General features: G+C 43.8%; 1 protein-coding gene across 8 annotated transcripts in view; it reads left to right on the forward strand.

Moving 5' to 3' along the window:
• Positions 1 to 21,017, forward strand: part of MTMR1 (myotubularin related protein 1) — a 64,096-nt gene that overhangs the window by 12,400 nt on the left and 30,679 nt on the right. For 2 of the 8 annotated variants that reach the window (XM_043570490.1, XM_043570491.1), the window contains 7 exons: positions 9,480 to 9,555; positions 12,118 to 12,212; positions 12,844 to 12,951; positions 15,736 to 15,837; positions 16,151 to 16,234; positions 17,281 to 17,430; positions 18,362 to 18,550. In XM_043570490.1, coding sequence (XP_043426425.1) covers positions 9,480 to 9,555; positions 12,118 to 12,212; positions 12,844 to 12,951; positions 15,736 to 15,837; positions 16,151 to 16,234; positions 17,281 to 17,430; positions 18,362 to 18,550 — 804 coding nt within the window. Of the gene's footprint in view, positions 1 to 3,719; positions 3,744 to 4,331; positions 4,359 to 5,854; positions 5,909 to 9,479; positions 9,556 to 12,117; positions 12,213 to 12,843; positions 12,952 to 15,735; positions 15,838 to 16,150; positions 16,235 to 17,280; positions 17,431 to 18,361; positions 18,551 to 21,017 lie in introns of all 8 variants that reach the window. The other 6 variants (XM_043570488.1, XM_043570483.1, XM_043570484.1 and 3 more) reach the window with 6 other exon arrangements.

Here is a 21,017-nt window from a genome sequence, read left to right on the forward strand (position 1 = left end):
CAATAGAAGAGAGGAAAGAGAAAAGAATTGGATGGGTCTTAAGGGAATTAACACTGAGCCAAAAATGCTACTCACTAAAGGTCACGTACTATATAATTCCATTTATGTAACAGTCTTCAAATGACAAAATTATAGTCATGAACAGATTAGTGGTTGCCAGGGGGTAAGAAGGGGAGGGGTGGTGAGGGAAGTAGATGTGGCTATAAAAGGGCAACAGTAGGGGTCCTCCTGGTGATGCAATTGTTCTGCATCTGAATTGTATCCGTGTCAATTTCCTGGTTCTGCCATTGTTCTATAGTCCCAATATGCTGCCATTGGGAACATTGGTCTACAGTTATCTCAAAATTAAAATTTAAGTTTTAAAAAATCAAGATTTTTGCAGACTGCTGAATGATTCTATATTGCATGTAAAATAATTTTGATTAATATGTATAACAACTCATGATATGTCAGAAGTAGTATTTAAGTGAAACATAAAGTTATGTTAGTAAAGATCTTATAATTTAGTTGGTGAAAGGATATCGACAATTATCCTTGTACTGGTTCATGTTTCATCGAGGATGGAATTGGACTGCTCCTTCATCACGTTTCCTGGAGGGCTTTAGAGAGTGGAAAGTGATGGTTTCAGGTTAGAGTTTGACAAAGGGCATCAGGCAGGGTTCAGGTGTGGCTAGTTTCCCAAACACCAGGGTTGTATTTTGATGACTAAAGATTTTTTTATTAGCCTGGCAATGCCTGGGTGGCTCAGTTGGTTAAGCATCTGACTCTTGATTTCTGCTCAGGTCATGATTTCGTGGTTCCTGGGATCGAGCCCTGAGATGTGGTGAGAGGAGTGAGGAGGGCAGAGCAGGACATTCAGGGCGTTAAGCTTTGAGGGCCTTTGTCAGCCTCCTTCAGAAGGGGAACAGGTCTAGGTGGGGCCCTATTGAGGTTAAGAACATGGAAGGTAAAACCAACCAGCCTGGGTTTGAATTCCTACTCTTGTGTTGCCGGCCCTGTGACATTGGGTAAGTTACTTCACCACTTGCTGCCTCGGTTTCCTCATTTGTCACATGGGGATAATAGTATCTCCTCAGTGGCTGGGAGGGTTGGGAGGGTTGAGATAACACGTGTAAAGCATTTAGCACAGCACCTGGCGTACGGTGGACCCTCAACTGCTTGTTGGTATTTATATCACTGGCACTGGCTGTGTTTGAAAACTTCCTGAAATACTGCCACGCTGTTGGAGATTTAGGGGTGTCACCTATTATAAAGAATTAAGATGGGAGCCAAGCAGAGATCGACACAGTAATTGATCAAAGCTGGCTTATAGGACCTGGCTTAGGGGCGAGGCCACAGTGTGCCCAGAGCTCAACACAGTCACCCAGAGGCAGCTGCGGACACCTGGGGCCTCTTCCTCAGGATAGGGCTCACACGGGCCAACTCGCCACCAGCCAGGGAGGCCAGGCGGTACCCTCCTGGCGGACTGGTGCACAGAGCCCAGAGGGTCAAAGAGGAGCACATGGGCTCCCTTATCAAGAGTGGGTGGTCAGCGGGACCCCTCACCTCTCTGGTGAGGAGTGTCCCAAAGGAAGACTTGAAAAGAACCTGAGGGCAGAGGGAGTTTAAGCCCCGGTGTAAACTTTTATAGAAATTTAAATCTTGGGGCTCATCTGTGGAAAAATTCACCATTTCCCTCTCTGCTACTCACCCTATACACTTTGAGCCCTTTTGATGCCAGATGTGTGGGTTTTTTCCCCACACTGGCCAATTCAACACCCGCCGGGTGTCCTACGGTTCAGTTCAGTTCTGACACCAACTGGGAGTAAGTACAGACCCCACAGCTTAAGGTGTCAGTCCCACTAGATCGTCCGTCACTTCAGACACCAAATGAAAGTAGTGGGCCCCTAGGTTCCCCACGACTTCTGCCCAGCTTGGCTACAAATTGGCGGTCCCCAGGACCCCCCTCCTTGATTTTGCTCGTTGGCCAGAACAGCTCACAGAGCTCAGGGAAACACTAAATTAGGCTTACCATCTTATTACAGGACATGACAAGGGAGGTAGATGGACAGCCAGATGAAGAGCTACATAGGGCAGGGTCTGGGAGGGTCCTGAGTGCAGCAGCTTCTGTCCCCGTGGACTTGGGATGCACCACTCTCATGAGTATTTGTTTATGATGTAGCTTCTGTTGAAGGAAAAACAATAAAAGAACTAAAAATTCAAGTGTCCATCAGCAGAGATGGGGAGGTGAGGTAGGAGTTTGAGAAAGTATTTTCTCACATTTTAGAGTGGGAGGTCAACAGAAACTGAAGTCAAAATATCAAGAATTAGAGGTGTCACCATATTTACAGTTATGCAGGCATCCCTCAGAGTGAAAAATCGGTCCAGTTAAATATGGTTATCACTAGGGCATGAATATGCTCAGAGAGGGGAGACTTTCTTTTGAGTTTTTATTGCTACCTGTGCCCCATTTTAAGTTGTATAGTAACATAAGCATGTATTTTCTTGATTTTGTACTTTCTTGAGGTGTAATTCACATTCTTAAGTATATGATTTGATATGTTTTGATAGGTACACACTTGTGAAACTATCGCTGCAATTAAGATTTAGTTTTTTTTTAATATAGTCTATATTTAGGAATTTATGGGCTTTAATTCTCTTTGGGCTACAGCATGACTTAATTTAGAACCTTTTTTTTTACTTCAAGGGGTATTCTAATGATGATACAGTGATTTTTTTTGAAGTCTGTAGTGTTGTATTCATGTGATCTTCTTACGTATCCTGAGGAAAACCTATAAAGGTAATAAGAACCTCTGGTGATTTTTTTTTTTTTAATGATCTGTTTCCCATAGAACGTCTAGTGGTTAGATGGTGGGATTACAGACTTTGGATTGGGGAATAGACACTCAAGTCTTCCTTGCTTTCCAAAGGCTCATCTGTTCTCGGAGGTGTTTACTCCAGCCAGAGCTTCCCGAATGCATACACTGCACACTTGAGTAGGAGTCACAGGCTCGGGTGTCGAAATAACATGCCTCCATTTAATAAAGCTTGGCTTCTCCTCCCCTTCCCTCCCCCCTGCCCTCCCAGCACTTCCTCCCACCTGCGGCTGCCCCTTCCGCATGCAGTGGGAGTTAGGGTGAGAGGTGGGCACATCAGAGAGTTTCAATTTGGAGTCCGGAGTGCGGGTTGGAAACAGAATTTCTGTAGAAACCAGCCTAAGATTTATGGTTAACTATGCTTCATGATGCCATTAGTGCCAACAGCTGAGCTGTGCTCTGGGTCAAATGTGGGGGCTTTTGTGGTTTTTGGGTTCCCTTTTGTTTTGTTTCTGTGGGCTGGTCTGGGAGCAGAACCGACGTTTTGTATCATTGTTTCTATGGGGAAAATGCCTTCAGTGTTCCAAACAGGCACACAAGTGAACTTTTGAAACACTGCCTGTTCGCAGGCTTATAATGGTACTTGCCAGAAGGGGTTTGTGTTTAAAATAATGTAGTTTGTCTTCGCCTAAGGGTAATACGTTTCTCCAAATCAGAGACTTGCCTGAGAATTCTGGGACAAATGTGTTCGGATTGATTTGATACCGAATGAAACTTGAAGGGCAAATGTGTTAGGATTGATCCGGTTGGTTTAGTTAGCGGATTATCATGTTCCGTCGGGATGGGCTGCTGAGTTTAACAGCATCTTTCACAGGTCAGTGGGAATGTGCCCCTGATGACGATGTTCTGTATTTTAACTAACAGGTTTTCAGGAGGCCTGATATAAGGGTAAGGATATGTGGCTTTCCGCACATGGGCCTCCTACTTGTGTGTGTCTGTGCTTGATCAAACACTCAGTCTATTTAGTGCTCTTTACCTTCTCACTGGGTTTATGAGTCACTCAGATCAACTTGCGCTGCTGTGTCATAGCTTTAAGTGTTCACTAGAAACGCTTTATTCGTCACACTGTTTTTACGTGCAACAAACGCCAGTGTTTGTGAGGGCAGGGTGCCAAAGTTGTTGCCGGCGTGCAGTACTGACTTTTGTTGGGTTACATGAATTCTGACTGAATGGATATTCACGGCAGGGGCTTCTGTGGCCAGGCCTTCAGAGTCCTCTTTTTACCTTGTTTGCCATGTAACTCATGCTAAAGAACTTAACAACAACAACAGAGTGCTCATTTGCTGTCCATCCTAAGTCAGATTTCAAGTCACCTTGCTGTGTGCATGCTGAATCGAAGGAACGCAAGTGCTCGTCTCCAGAATAAATTTAGGGGAACCAGTGCCAACGAGTAGTTCTTAAAATACAGATGTAGCTGTTACGGGGACTGGATTACAGCTTATATTTTCCTCATGACTTTCCTTCCCTTTATTTCAGAATATTCATAAAGCAAGACAAAGATTGGTAATGTGCATGTGTTTGAAACTGAGTATCAGATGTTGAAAACTAACCTATTTCCATTCAGTGAAAATAACGTGGATTTTAACAGAATACTTTAATGACTTGAGTTTAAAAATGTCAATCTTAAGAGAAGCCAATGAAGCCGTACAAACACAAGCAGGTTAAGTCAAATTCTTGTTATCCTAGTTGGTGTATCTTTGTTTAATCTTGTTTTTCATCATGTTTTCCTTTGCTCGTGGGAATCATTTTCTTTCACTGATTCACGTTGTTAAATATTCGTCTTTGGCTTTCTGTTTGCATGGACTTTGAACTACTGTGTGGTTTTTGATTATTCAGTCATTCGTTTTTCTGTTTTCAAAAAAATTTTATCAAAGAATGATTCCTTTTTCTTTGCATTTAAAAAGATGGAAGTTTCAAAAAACATTGCATTTTAAAAATTACCCTGCTTTGAAGGGTAGCAATAACAACTGTGTACTAAATTCAGTCTGATGATAAATGTATTAAGTAGCTATTTTAGTGTATGGACAAAAATGAAAGGTGAGAAATAGTAACTCTTTTAAAGCTTAGCTACTTCCTCACTAATTGCCTTTTAAAGAAATGCAGTCACGGGAGCCCCAAGTTTCATGAAGAAAAAAGTATCATGTTAATATTTTCAGCCTCAGAGAGTTGATAAAACTTCTAAAAGGTGTTATAGTCTTGTCGTCTTCAGCATTTATAGGCTTTCTACCACCTGCTGAACCAGCAGTCCAACCTTTAAAGTTTCCAAAACAAATTGCTTCTATGGAGAAGTTAAATTAAGCACAGTATACCTTTAAAGGGATTGGAAAACATTGAAATAAAGATATGTGACCTTTTAGCTGTCTCTTGGAAGCACATTGATACTGTAACTAGAAATATTTAAGGTGGTATGATTCATAAAGCATAGTATTTATTTAGCGGTAATTAACAGATCCCATGTGTATGTATGTCTCCAGCATGTACCATGTGCATGTGCATGCGTGTGGAAAGCTCGTTAATACTAGTGCAGTTGAGCCCTGAACAGTAGTTCTTTAGTGTACATGAATACTTACTGTGTTTAAAATATATGTCTACGAACTGCCTCTGTATTTTGGCTTGGTTTTGTCCTTTACTTGGTTGCAACGGTATGCTTTATTTTCTCCAAGCATATTATGTGTCTGTTATTTTGTTTCTTTGCCATATGCTGTAGTATTGCTTGATTTTAAAAAGACAGTGCCTTCTTTGAAATCCATGATGTTTGTTTGCTTTTCATTTTTCTACCCCAACACAAACACAGAATAGAGACTGAATTTTAGGCTGAGGATGCTATTTCCTTAACTCCAAGGGGGAAAATGTGATTTGCAAAGCCGTGAAAGGTGTGTCGACTTTTACATGCTTACTGTCTCTTTAAAAAAGAACTTCTGTCCTTTCACCTGTCTGTTTGTACGTGTTTCTCTTTCTCCTCTTTGCCTTTTCTTGTCCATGCACCTGGTGCTGTGCAGGAGATTCAGGAAGAACACAATGGCTACCCTTCTGAAGCTGAAGCTGATCAGGTGGCAAGTTCTACGTGTTCATCTGTTCGTAGCTACAGATCGTGTACTTAGAAGCCATTTCATACTAGATTTCTAGATGATAAGCAAATGCTTTTACCACTATAGCAGTGCCCTCCTGTCCGAGTTTGGTAGATTCCATTATGACATTATTTGCAAAAATTGGTTTATCCAACATTTTGTCAACTAGAAATTTGTTCATTTGTGCTTCTTGGTCTTCCCAGGTAGGATTAGCCATGAGGTAGTGAGCAGTCACGACAGGGTTCAGAAATGCCTCTACAAAGATTGAGAGGGGACAGATGCATATGCTCAGGGCGCTCCTTGAGGATGTAGACGTTGCTTTATTCAAATTCGCAACGTCCGTGCCCAACATGATACCTGGCATCTTACAAGTATTTGTGGAGCGAGTCCATATAGTTTGTATTTATTAATCAGAAGAAGAAATCATGCATCAAGTATTCTTGAGTGCTTACTCTTTGCTCAGTGCCTTTAGACTCTCTGGAGGCTTTGAAAGCAGCGCAGCTTTCTCCAGAGTTTATGTCGCATCTCGATACATGAAAGTGCTAGAAGAGCAGCTCCAGGGAAGCATGGCCAGCCACTCCCACACCCCCGATGCTCAGCTGTGCCTTTGCCCAGCCCGCCCTTCTTTGGTGACCTTGGAAGCACCTTGAAGTGCCTGATTTGGAAACCACTGCTTTTGGCGTGCAGCCACTTGCAGACACTGCCCACCCAGCAGCCTAGACTCACGATGAGGAAGGTGGTAGAGGAGCGGGGCCATTTGGGGGCAGGGTCCTCGGGGACGAGCTCAGGGAACTGGTGGGCCTTCCGCTGCGCTTTCAGGGTCACTGGAACAGGAAATTCTTCAGCTGGGCAACACTTGGAGCAAAGTCACCAAGAGGCCCAGGTGTGTGCGTGAGATCAAATTTTGTCCACAATATTACATTCTCTGATTATACTGAACATGGGTTGGATAAATCAAGGGTCAAATCATGTCTTGTGCAACTTTGTAGTTGCAGTCAAAGCTTAATATAGCACAAGTGTGAGTCCCATTTCCTAACACCAGCTTTATAAAGGGAATCGACTGTACTCACAAAATAATGAGCCTTTAAAAACTATTCTTCTCTTGAATTCCTATGCTGAAGGTAAATGTGTTTCCTGTACAAAATAAACCTCTTATGGGAAAATCAGAAGCAGTGGGATCATTTGTTTTGTTCTGATAGGTGCTTTTCCATCATTATAAAGCATGCCCCAGATTTAATTCCTGTGAGTGAGAGGTCTGTCTCACTCTGTCTCACCAGCCCGTTCATGCCTCACGGAAATAACACAGGTATTTCAAGCTGAATCTATCATGACTGTAGAAGAGAGGAGACGTGGCCTCTATCTTGAGAGCCTAGTACATTCTCAAAATGATCCCAGTCACCGGTGTGTCCCATATGCAACATTTTAGTAGCTAGTCCTGGGTTGAGGACTTTAAGGTATTTGATATGGCTCGTTATAAAGCTTAATGTGAATCACATCTCCCCACACCCCGGACCGACCCCCCCCCCCATTCCAGGTTCAGTTGATTAGAACATCTTGCTTTAGTACATATATTTCGAAATAACCTATCCTCACTTATTTTTAAATATAAGTTAAGGAATTTAGGTTTACAGTTGATAATATTTAGCCTTTAAAATAAGCTTTAATAGTGTAATATTTGAAGTAACTTTAAACTTAGATATTTATTGAACTAGTTTTCTCACTTTGTAACTGTCATAAAATTAGTCACTGGTTCAGACAAGAGAAAGCAGACTTTCAAATTAAGGCTTCTGTTAAGACTGGTGATGCTGTTAACATTTCTAAAACTGGACATTTAAAAGTATAAATATTGGCTAATGCTTTATTGCATTAAAGATGTTTCCAAATTGGGTGTGAGTATAAAAATGATTCCTTTAACAATTCTCCATTTAACCTTTAACAGTTCTCTATGTCCCTAAAAGTTTTGGCTGACACTGTTTTAAAAACCAATCCAGACTAAAAAATTGAACTGAATAAAATTGTTTGGAGGTAACAGCGACCCTCAATTTGTATTTTAACTGTGTGTCTTAATAAGGAGGATGGACCATGTAATTTTGTGCCCTCCGTATAGGACAGACATACCCTGATCAACAGTTAGCATTGAATCTGCTTTTTATGTTTTGCCTTTGTTCCTTTCTTTGTTTTATAAAACAATGATAAAACTACGATGTATAGGGTTTTTATTTTTTTTTTATTTATTTTTTTTTTATTTATTTTTTTTTTTAATTTTTTTTTTCAACGTTTATTTATTTTTGGGACAGAGAGAGACAGAGCATGAACGGGGGAGGGGCAGAGAGAGAGGGAGTCACAGAATCGGAAACAGGCTCCAGGCTCTGAGCCATCAGACTTGTCTCAATAAAATAAGAAATTTAAAAAAACACAGTTTAGCTTTTCTTTAACCCAGTATTACCTAAACTTCGAAGAAAACAAAAAAGGCTACATCTCCTGGGAATTTAATGCTCTATGAAACACGGCTTGGGAATTGCTGAGGTTTTGAACACCTTATTCTTATTTGTGACACATTGTGTTAGAGATGCTAAGGAGAAAGTAACCAGTTTCCTTGGCAGCATCTCATGGGGTGGCAGTAACTTGGGATAGGCCCCTCAGGCTCCTGTCCATAGCTTTGTAGTTCGAACACCATTTTCTCAGTTCCCCTGAGCCATCCAGCACCATCCAAGCACACTCAAAAGAAACTGGCTAGTTGGGCAGCAGGGCCAATCTGGACATTTGGGAATATGGGCGTGTATCTCTGCAGCCATCCAAGACAGCATTTTCCCAGTATCATTGTAGCCAGGAAGCCTAATAAGTCATTAGCAATTTGCTTGGTGAGTGTGGAATCCACGCAGAGGGCATTGGTTCCAGAAAAGACTGATGGACACACCCTGTTCCACAGTAGTGATGGGCATCCTCTTGTCTGCCAGATGGGAGCACGAGCTCACAGCCTGGATGGGACGCACACTGACAAGCCCACTCGCCACCCTCCACCCCCACGCTTTGTGTGCACACACAGGTAGCTGAGCTGCAGCACGGAAGCCCAGGGCTTTCCTTAATGTTACTGCCATGAGACCCCCTCCCTGGTTAAAGATCAGACTTCAGAGTTTCTCACACTAGATAGTGCTCACAGGCTGGGTGGGGAATGTCTACAGCTAGCTAAGTACCTACATCTAATGTTGACTTCATTTGTGTTAGTTTCATGCTCAGAAGGTAACCTTTTTCTGACCTCATGTCCAAATTCTGGAGGCACCTTATGATAGCTGTCTGTGTAGTGATTACAGTATCTATCTGTCATGTCAAGCCATTTCTGTATTAATGCTTTCTAACTGTGAATTAAATATGTGTAACAATTTGCTAGAATATGCAGCATGGTGTCCTGTGATGCTGAGCTTTGAGATTGTCTTGTAAGGGGAGGGGGCGTCCATTTTGCACGCTTCTGTACCATGTAGCAAGAGCACAGAACGCCGCAATTCTTCCGGGTATACAGCAGGAAAGCGAGATTTACTCCTGTTTGGTTTTTTGCCAGGCTCTAAGAGATGGAAATAAACTGGCACAGATGGAAGAAGCGCCGCTTTTTCCAGGAGAATCAATCAAGGCCACTGGTAAGTATAATGAGTACACTTTGCTTATAGGGAGCCATAAAATGAAATGGCACTTGTGAGCACAGGTGATGTATATGCTGGAGATCAGCCAAACCAATTTAATTAGAGGACAAAGGAACTAGGTCTATTCATTCTTATTAATGTCTTCATGACCTGAAGAGAGAGAAGAGTATATAGGACCACTCTAAGTTCCAACTGAGTGTGAACCGAAGGCTGATTAGACGCCGACTGTAAAGTAATGGTTTGTTGCAGTCCTTCACTGTAAGGAAAATATGTTGACAGAAGATCCATATCCTATTTTAATAAAGTTTTGAGAAGTTGGCAGAACAATTTCAGTGGCTTATGAGATTCCAGAAAGTACAGTTTGATCACAAGGAAAAGAGCGTGTGTTGCCACCCCGCGTTGTAACGGCAGCGGCGTGAGCAGCGCCAGGCATTTTGGCAGCCAGTGCACCGTGCCGTGGGTGCAAGGGAGGGCGGCTGGTCACGACCTGGTCACCTCGCGATGGCCGGGGTGGGTTGGATAGTCTAGTTGCCAGGCAGAGTGTTGCCTTCTTTCCTCATGGCGCCCTCCCAGAGACTGTGCTCAGTCTCAGAGTATAATCGTCTTGTGTCAAGAACGTCTGAGTAGCTGGGCTCTCCTACCAGGACCTCCAAACAATACTGCTGCTGAGTATCCTGGTCTGTGGCTCCAGACCCTGCTTATCCCATCCCATCCATGGTTTTGAAACTCTTGTCTTTACCTTCTGGAACTTCTGGCCTCTCTGTTCCTTCTCTGGGACCTCCTGTAGTCCTGCCTCCACACTGCTTTTGTAATGATCTGACTAAAATGCAGAGCTAATTACATCATGCCTCTCCTTCTCTAGACAGGAAAGCACACAGATTTCAAATATACAACATGAAGAGTTTTGACACATGATACACCTGGGAAACCATCATCACAGTCAAGATAATGAACATATCCATCACCCCCAGAAATTTCCTCGGGCCCTTTATAATCCCTGCCTCCCATTCCGTCTCCCCCATCCCAAGCACTGTAGACTGTATTTTTTATGGTTTTATAGAAATGTAATCATTGAGTATTTTCTTCTTTTGTCGAGTTTCTTCCACTCAGCATAATTAGTTTGATATTCTTCCACATTGTGGCAAGGGTCAACACTCATTCCTCTTTACTGCCAAACAGTGTCCTATTGTGTGGCTACAAGACAGTTTGCTTATCCAGTCATCTATTGGTAGATATTTGGGCTGTTTCTACTTGGCGGCTGTTACGGATAAAGCTGCTGTGAACCTTCATGAATAAGTCTTCTCTGGCCTCATGTGCTATCATCCTTGCTGTGTGCTTTGACCCAGCCCCGCTAACGTCCAACAACTCTGTGCTCTCTTCTTCCTCCCTCCCTTTGCCCCATCCCTCCTCACCCCCCTCCTTCCCTACTGATCTGAGTGGATCCTTTTCCGAGCTCTTAGTCTGTCCACAGGGTTATGATAGCATTTGTGAGGCTATAGTATAATGGTGATTTTTTTGTGTAGTGCCTCTCCTACGGCTTGGCTGTTTGTAAGCAGCGACTCTGCCCGCTTTGCCCTCTAAGCCCAACAACAGGCACTCCTCGTTAGATACTGAGCTGTGGAAAAGTCTAATGGAAGTGTTTTGAGAATCTGGCTGGATGACAACTTTAGTGCCTTTAAATGTCCCACTGAAACTCCTATGTAGCCATGTACGCCCCTGTTATTACTGGGGAGTGGCACTTAGAGAAGATGGTGAGAATGTGGTACCTTTGGGACGGGTGTGACCTTCCGAAAACCCGCAGGAATCCAGTATGTTGTTGAGAGTGATGCTAAATATGTTGGGATCAACAATAAGAAAACTCGACATGGAAGCTGATAAGGAATTTGAGGCAAAGAAGCCATTTTCCAGTCCACTGATGCGGTTCTAGTTTTTGTCATCTGTAAAACAGTTTCCTTTGCCAGGTGCATTAGCTCTCAGTAGTAGTAATTTATGAAACAGCAGCCCAGGGTCTTCAGAGTTTAATTAATGTGTTTTTGAATATGATGAATTTATCACTCGGAAAATGTTAACTACCTGGAGAACAATGACAAAATGTAACTTATTTTGAGGCCCTTTACTTAAGTGCCTCCCTAAGAAACAAATCAGAATTTTGTTTTACAAAATGAAATTTTCTTTCTTTCTTTCTTTCTTTTTTAATGTTTATTTATTTTTGAGACAGAGAGAGACAGAGCATGAACGGGGGAGGGTCAGAGAGAGGGAGACACAGAATCCAAAACAGGTTCCAGGCTCTGAGCTGTCAGCACAGAGCCCAACGCGGGGCTCGAACTCACAGACCGCGAGATCATGACCTGAATCGAAGTCGACCGCTCAACCGACTAAGCCACCCAGGCACCCCTAAAATGAAATTTTCTTACGAAGACTAGCTATGTTGTTATTTAATGTAATAAAAATGTAAAATTCCTAGAAAACTGGCATCACAAATATATATACGTGGAAGCTCAAGATTTATTGAAGCCCAAGTCTATGGCAGAAGTTGCTACTTTGGGTTTTTTCTTTCAGTGAAAGACGTCATGTACATTTGTCCATTTGTGGGAGCAGTAACTGGAACCCTAACAGTGACGGACTTTAAGATGTACTTCAAAAGTGTCGAGAGGGTAAGTTTTTAAAGGGGTATTTTATTTTTAAAGACACTTCAAAACAAAGTAAACAATAATGAAGAAAGTACAAAGAACCCTGAAACCTGAAATCCCATCACCCTGAGAGGACTGGAGGATAAGTTTTAACATGTGCACATTTGCAAACAGATTGTGCATCTGGGAAAAAATGCTATTAAAGTAGCAGTCACAGGGGTGCCTGGGTGGCTCAGTCGGTTAAGCATCCCACTTCAGCTCAGGTCATGATCTCACGGTTTGTGGGTTCAAATCCTGCATCGGGCCCTGTGCTGACAGCTCAGAGTCTGGAGCCTGCTTTGGATTCTGTGTGTCCCTCTGTCTGCCCTCCCCCCGCTCAGGCTCTGTCTCTCTCTGTCTCTCAAAAATAAATAAACATTAAACAAATAAAAAACCCCAAAAAATAAAGTAGCACTTACACCTGGTGGGAGGCATTGAGTTATACTCTTGAACATCTACTTCATAAAGCAGGTTATAAATCAGACTTTGGTTTTGTAGTTGGGACAAAGAGGAAATGTGACATAAACAAACGTGTGTTTTAACCCAGCGGATACTTCAAGTATGAAAGCGCTGCTGACCAACAGTGATAGGTCTTCCTTTTAATTTGTCAACCCAGGACCCGAATTTTGTTCTTGATGTTCCCCTTGGTGTGATCAGCAGAGTTGAGAAGATCGGAGCACAGAGCCACGGGGACAATTCCTGTGGTATAGAGATTGTGTGCAAGGTATTGTACAAACACGGCTGAAACAGAGGGGGCGGTCAGCTTGGAGCTTTTTCTGATGCATTCTTCACGGTCTTTGGGCAGTGAGACTAACTGCTACTGTTAGTAACTCCAGTGTTTTCTGGACAGGGGCCTCTTCACAACTTGTATCGGCTAATTCTTACCACTATGTAAGCAGTCTAAGTAAACCTCTTCTTTTCTGTTGAAGTGTTCTGATAAATGCGGTCCTGTAACCGCTAGTGTTATTTGTTACATTTCAGAGAAACCAAGTGAAAAGCAGAGATCAATACTGTTTTTTCAGTTTGTTGTTTTAACACTACCCTTCAAAACAGAGGATGGTCAAAGATTTCCTGAAGGAACAGGAGTATTCCATAAATTCTGTGATTAAACACACAGTGTCAGCACTTACACCTGAGCCGTGCTTATGTTTGGTTTCCTACCCTTTCTCCATTGGGTTAAGTAGAAATGTGTGTGATTACTTTAATGATGACTGGTCATTTAAGAAACACTTTAACTGGTATATTTTATTCCCTAATACTTTACCTCATGGGGCACACGTTATTAACGCCCCTACCTAAAGTACTGGGAAAGAGCCTGTGCAGCATTGCCAAGGTCCCTTCCAACAGTCGGGGTTTGCATTCCTGCCCATCTGTTTGCTGCGATCACGTCTCTGAAGATAGCTCCCTCCGGTTGGCCCCAGAGTGCAGTTGAACCCACTTTTTCAAAGAATCCTTTACTCTTGCAGATCATGAATCTGCTGGCACACTAGACTCCCTATGGACACTACATGGCCGTGCTGTCCTGTGCCAAATTGCATTTGCCCTTCTAGAACAGGCCGGGGTTCCACATGCGGAGATGTGTGAAACAGTTGTGCAACTTAAAGCAGAGTGATGATTTGATCCTGGATTTTGGGAACATGACATTTCCCTTCTTAGAACTCCCCAGTAGTTTGCCATCATCCTTAGGCTAGAGGGAAAATTTACCCAAAGCCCACGTGTCTGAGCTGGATGACTGCCGTCTGCAGTGTCCTCTCCAACCACCCTACCCTCCTTCTTGCCATCCCGGTTCCTTTAGCTGCTCACGTCCACCTTGCCCCCCCCCCCACTTTGGAATCTTCGCACTTGGTCTTTCCTTTGCCATGTGTTCTTTCCTTTGCTGAGAATGCTTTTCTCTCTCAGCAATCCTAAATAGCAAGAGAGCTCAATGAGCTACCACGTCTGTAGCGGGAGGAGCTTGGAGGGAGGGCACACCAGGAAGTTACATTGTTTAGGCAGGTGCCTTGTGGCTGTTTAAAGATGTTTTCATGGCTGTGGTGAGCATTTGCTAATAGCTGCTTTAAAATGCTTTCCAGCCTAGTATTACTAGGGCCACGCTCCCAACCCTAGGGCCAAGCTCCCAGCCCTCTCAGCTCATGCCGGGGAGCATTGCAAGATGTAGGGTTTGTTTCTTTTTTAACAAGTGGTACACAATTCAAAAGGTACCAAAGGTGTGTGTAGGAAAGAGTAAGTCTCTGTCCGCCCAACCCCCAGCCACCTTGTTCCACTCGTGCAGGCACCCGCTGTTTCCAACTTCCCTGCACATCCTGGGTGCACAAGCATGTATGTATGGTCTTTACAAATGTAGATGGTAGAATATTACATGGACCGTTCTGTCCCTTTCTTTTCCCCCTTAACAATATATCTTGCAAGCCCTCAACATCAGTACAGAAAGAACTGCTTCTGGTTTTTGTTGGTTTTTTTTTTTTTTAATTTTTTTTTTAACATTTTATTTATTTTTGAGACAGAGAGAGACAGAGCATGAACAGGGAAGGGGCAGAGAGAGAGGGAGACACAGAATCTGAAGCAGGCTCCAGGCTCTGAGCTGTCAGCACAGAGTCCGATGCGGGGCTCAAACCCACAAACCGTGAGATCATGACCTGAGCTGAAGTCGGATGCTCAACCGACCAAGCCACCCAGGTGCCCCTGCTTCTGGTTTTTAACATCTCTTCAGTATTCCCTTAGCAGTACTATAGGTTATTTAGCCAGACCCTGTTGAGGGACATTTTAGTTCTTTCCCTTCTTCTCTGTTACAAGTAACATTGCAACAATAACCTCATCACTTCCCAAATTGCTCTTGCTCGTAATTTCTTTGTGGTCATATTTATCTTCGAATTACATGTAATGTTAAAGAAGACTGAGATTTTTGTGTTTAATCAATGGCATAGGTTTAAAAAGGTCAGGGGATCCTGTTCAAAGCAGTCTTGGGGAAAAGTCGGAGCCACATCACTAGGAGTGCTCCTGTGGGCTTGCATTCGGGCCCGCGGCCAGCAGCTTGCATGGTGGGGCATTTAAGAAACTGTGATTTTGAGAAACAGCATTATAATTTCTGTAAGGAGTGCACCGAGGGACATAGTATTTATGTGATACAGAGTCCTTGCTACGAGTACAGAGAGAAACCTCTGGTGCATTTCTGGTGTATGGATGGTGTAAAACCTGTAATCGACTTTTTAGGCAGCTAAAAGCTGATGATTCTGGGGCACAGCTTTAGCAGTAAGTGCACAGGACCCAGTCGCACATCTTCCAGGCACGAGCCACCTTCTTGGTTCCATTCTGGATGCGTTATTTCCCCAACATGTCCCCGTTTATTCCAGTTTCCAGAGTTGCTTTTATCTTGTGGGGAGTGTTTCTGTTCATTGGCTTTTGTTAGTAGAAGCAATATCTAACATGATTAATCTCATTATAGCATTGTGGCTGCCTCATAGATACTCAATAAATGTTGAATAAATGAGTTTTGCTAATTGTTTAATAGGATATGAGGAACTTGCGACTTGCTTATAAACAGGAAGAACAGAGTAAACTTGGGATATTTGAGAACCTCAACAAACACGCATTTCCTCTTTCCAATGGGCAGGTAAGTACACCCAAATAAACCATTTTTGCATGCATTTGGGGGGTGGGTGTCCAAAAGTCATGTTTAATTTTTCCTTTTTTTCAGAGGTTTCTTTCATCTCATTTCTCTCTGTTTGTAACTAATACCAGGATATTTAAAATTTGTCAGTTCTGTGTAACAATTAAGAAAACTGCCAACTTGTTGCTTCAAAATTTATAGGTTAAAGTAGAAATCTTAATCTATTCAGCTATGAGCTGAATGAAGAGCTTTAGTATTGGGTATATGATATAGCAGAGAAATATCAACATGTATATTTTGTATTTTTTGTATCCAGACTCTCTTTGCATTCAACTACAAAGAAAAATTTCCGATAAACGGATGGAAAGTTTATGATCCTGTATCTGAATATAAGAGACAGGTAAAGTATGATGCTTATCAAACCGAAAATAGTGGGTGGAGCTTTTTTTTTCCCTTTTCTCAGAGGTTAGGAATGTAGCGGAGAAGAAACCATTTGAAACAGGTTGTGCATGTGACTCCCTTCGCCTGTAGGCTCTTCATTCTCCCGATGCCACACCTTTCGTTACGCTGCTCTTTGTCCTTTTTCCAGAGGCCAAGTGGAGTACAAGCACAGGGGTTTACAAAGCAAATTGGTTGGGGTGGGTTTTATTAGATACTCTGGTGATGAGTTGATGAATAAGGATCAAACCAATGGCTTAAATTAGATGATGTGTGTGGCCTGACTACATCAGTATGCTGTGGTGTTCCTATACCTATGTAGTTTTCAGTGCATTGTCAGTTTCAAGATGTTCTCATAAGAGACTGTTTGCATGACATTTAATTTTTCCCTCCACTGTATATTTGGTATGGTAGTTTACATTACTTATTTTATAGATGTTTGTAAAAAGTTTCTGTACATGTTCATGTACATGTTGTTTCCTAAAAAACTTTCATGGGTTTTTCAAAGGCAACACCATCCTCATTCTATATAGAAAACACAACAAGAGGGGCACCTGGGTGGTTCACTTGGTTGAGTGTCCAACCCCTGGTTTCAGCTCAGTCATGATCTCACGGTTTCGTGAGTTTGAGCCCCACATTGGGGATTCTCTCTCTCCCTCTCTTTTCTCCTCCCCTGCTCATGCTGTCTCTGTCTCTCTCAAAATACATAAATAGACTTTTAAGAAAAAGAAAACACAACAAGAAATATATATATGGGATTCGATTCTAGTATATAATTTCCATTTTAAAATATGTTTAGAAATTCTTCTGTTTCATTACATTTTTAGACATGGGTAAGAAGTGGATTATGTTAGATAAATATATATTTAAACTTTTAAGTAGCAATGAAAAACAAATTATAAATGGATTTTAGGGGAAAATAAGAAATGGATGTGGTTCATGCCTAGTACTTTTTGAAAGTATAAAAGTTTGCTTCCCCCCTCCCCCACCTTCTCTAACGTGCTGCAGGGCTTGCCAAATGAGAGCTGGAAAATATCCAAAGTGAACAGTAGCTATGAGCTCTGCGACACCTATCCTGCTGTCATTGTGGTGCCAACTAGTGTAAAAGATGATGACCTTTCAAAAGTGGCGGCCTTTCGAGCAAAAGGCAGAGTCCCCGTAAGTGATAAACATCATCACTCAGGCACAAACACACACTGTATGAGATCTAACATGGAAAGAACAAGACAGAAAAACTCTAGTGAACAAAATAGAAAGTGGAAAACTCAGCTGAAAAACCTCAAAAGGCAGCTGCAAATGAGGAAGGAGTGGCAAGAAAGCGTGCTCTTGCGTTGACAGTATGTGCATCTCTGGTTTCCATGAATCCTCTTAGAGCAAATACGCTTTCTTAGATGCTAAGTGGAATACTATAGCTGCACGACAGGGACATGATTACAAAAGCAGACATAGGAGCCAGCAGGGGGTGAATTGTTTTAACCAGTTTTATCGAGGTATAATCGATACACAAAAACCTGCACGTGTACAGCTTGATGAGATCGAACATATGTATACACCCGTGACCCTCTCACCATAATCAAGGAGGGAGTGAACGTTTTTGAACTTAGCATTTGTGGTCGGGTATAATCTCGAGTCTCTTGGCTGCTTAAGGAAAATGGGAGGTTTGGGGGCATAGTTTCAGATCCTGTAAGGGACCGTCTTCACTTTGCCCTCATCCTGCCACATATGTGATGGTTAAGATACAAAGATGTTTTTAAATTAGGAGACAAAATAAAACTAATCATTCAAATAGGAGTGGGGCTTGACATTAGTTATAGTTTGACTTAGTTTGTTTCTCGTAGAATACAATTTTAGTGGTGGATGGGGATTTTTGGAGCTTATCGAGTCAGACTCATTCCAACCTGACTCAAAAACAGTGAGTTCCATGGCCACTATCATGCTGTGCTTGGTTTTACTCATCATGTTTGAGAAAAGTACGCAGAAGAAGCTGTGCTTGAAGAGAGAACTTATTTTTAAGGCATGGTGATCAGGGGACAGGGGAATCAAGGTGATCAGGGGAACTGTACTAATGTTTGTTGCTTATAAACACCAGGTGTTATCATGGATTCATCCAGAAAGTCAGGCAACGATTACCCGTTGCAGCCAGCCACTTGTGGGTCCCAATGATAAACGCTGCAAAGAAGATGAAAAATACTTGCAAACAATAATGGATGCTAATGCACAGTCTCACAAACTTATTATCTTCGATGCCCGACAAAACAGCGTCGCTGATACCAACAAGGTACACTCTCAACAAAGTTGCAGAAACAGCGGATCTTTTCTTAATGCAGTGGCCATAGATTGTTTTGCGGTTCAGTTAGACTGCTGAGTTCCTCCCCACCTGAAGGTGGGCTCCACCGGAGGAGCCCATTGCTGTTAGTCCCTGCTATATGGCCTGTGGGCCTACATGTGGGGTCTCTTTCATGGCTTCTCCACAATCCATGGCTTCTCCACAATCCTGTCTGCTCCACTAGGTCAGCAAAGACCCAGAAAGCGAATTACCACCTAAAGAATCAAGTTTTAGTGAAATGATGGTGAGGCCATTGGAAGTCCCTTTAACGTGTGACATATGTGGTCTCTGTTAGAACACGGTCACCTGTGTACAACTGGGCAAATACACAAAGTTTCCGTAAATCATATGCGGCAGTGGCATCTGCACACAGCTGCCATTTGATCCCCACCAGCCAAAGGGGGCAGGATCCTTCATACCCAGGCACAGCTATGAGACCACGCCTCCAGCACCTGGCCTCCAAGTAGGGAAGGCTCTCAACCACGTCATTTCTGTTGCCCAAGAATGACTTTCTAACAGTGTGTTACTGCAGGTGTGCATCTGGCAGTCAGAGGACTTGGCCCTCTCTGTAAGTGCTTTCAGGGATCCGGAAGGTGGCGACAGCCTTACCGTCTCATGCTTACTTGTGAAATGACGCTTGGGTAACAGACGTGTAATGAGCACCTACTAGGGCCAGGTGCTGGGGAATACGAAGGTGGACCAGGCGAGGTGCTGTATCATAGGAGGTGTCAGCTCAACATGCAGGGGGGCCAGGAGAGGGCCTGGCTAGCCCTGCTTGTGAAGTTGGACAAGGCTTCACGGAGTAGGAGGCATTTGAGTGGCTTTTGTGGTAGGTAAGAAGAGACGGGCGCGGGTCCCTATCTAACAGTGTTGCAGAGCACGTCGCTCATGAGACTGGCACAAAGGAAGAGGTCTGAGGGTGTGGTCACCAACCCCATGCCCAGCCTGTGTCCCCTCAGCAGTGCTTGGGAGTGTCTGTGCCGGTTCTTGCTACAGTGATTATTCTGTCATTGACCATGATCTCCAAAACCCCTACCTCATGCCTCCTCTGCTCACTCTTGAGAGAAGCCATTACCTTCTCCTTTGTAGGTCAAACAGGGCATCGGACATGGCATTTTCCCTCAGTCCTTGGGTGCCTGCTGTGTGTCAGGGCTTGCTAGGCACTGGGGAGAGACACTGAGCAAGCAATCACGTAGTGTGCCAAGTGGCATCCAGTGTGGCATGGAGAACATAAAGCGTGCTCTGAGGGAGGGTCAAAGGAGCACAGTTATTTGCTTCATGACCCTGGCAGCGACTTTATCCCTCTAGACCACAATTGCCTGTCTCTAAAATGAGACTGGTGGTACGCCTACTTCCTAGAGTCAACGTGAAGGAGGTCCTCTAAACGGCCTGGGACAGGGCCTGTCCCAGAGAGAGCATTTGGGTTCATGTTAGCCATCCCCATTCCTGACCTCAGAGTAAAATGCTCTGTCCGCTTGGCCTTCGTGACATCTCGGCCCTCAGATCTCTCTCCAGCCTGGCCTGCCCAGTCTCCTTCACTAGCCCCTCCCCCCGTTCCCAACCTCCAAATGGTGGTGCTTCCTGAACTCCATACGGGCTCCTCTTTTCTACTTTTCACCATCTCCCCGGGGCCATTTTCTCCAATGCCGTGACTCCAGACACCCTCTGTATGTTGAATTTGACACCCGGATTTCCATCTCACCCTGATCCCTCCTGAAGTCGTGATAGCATTTCCATCCACTTGCCTGGTTGACATCTTTGCTCAGCCATCCCCCAGGTAATGGCTTCAGTGTGTCCAAATTGGCCTGAGAGGTGGGGCCATGAGAACCCTTGGCTTCCCAATCCATTCTGCTTGGCTTTTCCTCCAGGCTCTGCCCTTGGTGCCCTTGCATCCTGGCCAGGTTTCTGACCTCGCTGTAAGCCCCAGGCGCGTCTTCTGCAAGATGGGAGACGTAGTGAGTGGCATAGGGTGTGTAAGCATGAAAACTGAGAACGATGTGTGTAGCAGCCACAGTACATGATGCCCATGAGCTTGCCACCCCAGTTGTGTGGCCGGGGGGGGGGGTGGATGACTGGTGGTGCCAGTTATGGATATGGACAAGACTGGCAGAGGAACGGGCTGAGGAAGGAGATGGGCAGGAGAGGAGTTGCCCTCGGCCCTGTGCAAATTAGCACAAACAACTGGGTGGCTTACAACAACACAAGTTTCTTCTCTCACAGTCCAAGAGGACAGAAGTCTGCAATCTGTCGGGGCTGTGATCCCTCTTAAGGGCTTCAGGGGAGACTCTGTTCCTTGCCCCTTCCAGCCCCTGGAGGTTGCTCTGTGTGTGTAGCCACAGTGCATCCATCTCTCCCTCGGCTCTCTACAGGGGCTTCTCATCCACGTGTCTGTGTCTTCCCCCCTCTCTCTTCTGAGGGT

Source organism: Prionailurus bengalensis, chromosome X, assembly GCF_016509475.1.
Source record: "Prionailurus bengalensis isolate Pbe53 chromosome X, Fcat_Pben_1.1_paternal_pri, whole genome shotgun sequence".
Classification (NCBI taxonomy): Eukaryota; Metazoa; Chordata; class Mammalia; order Carnivora; family Felidae; genus Prionailurus; species Prionailurus bengalensis.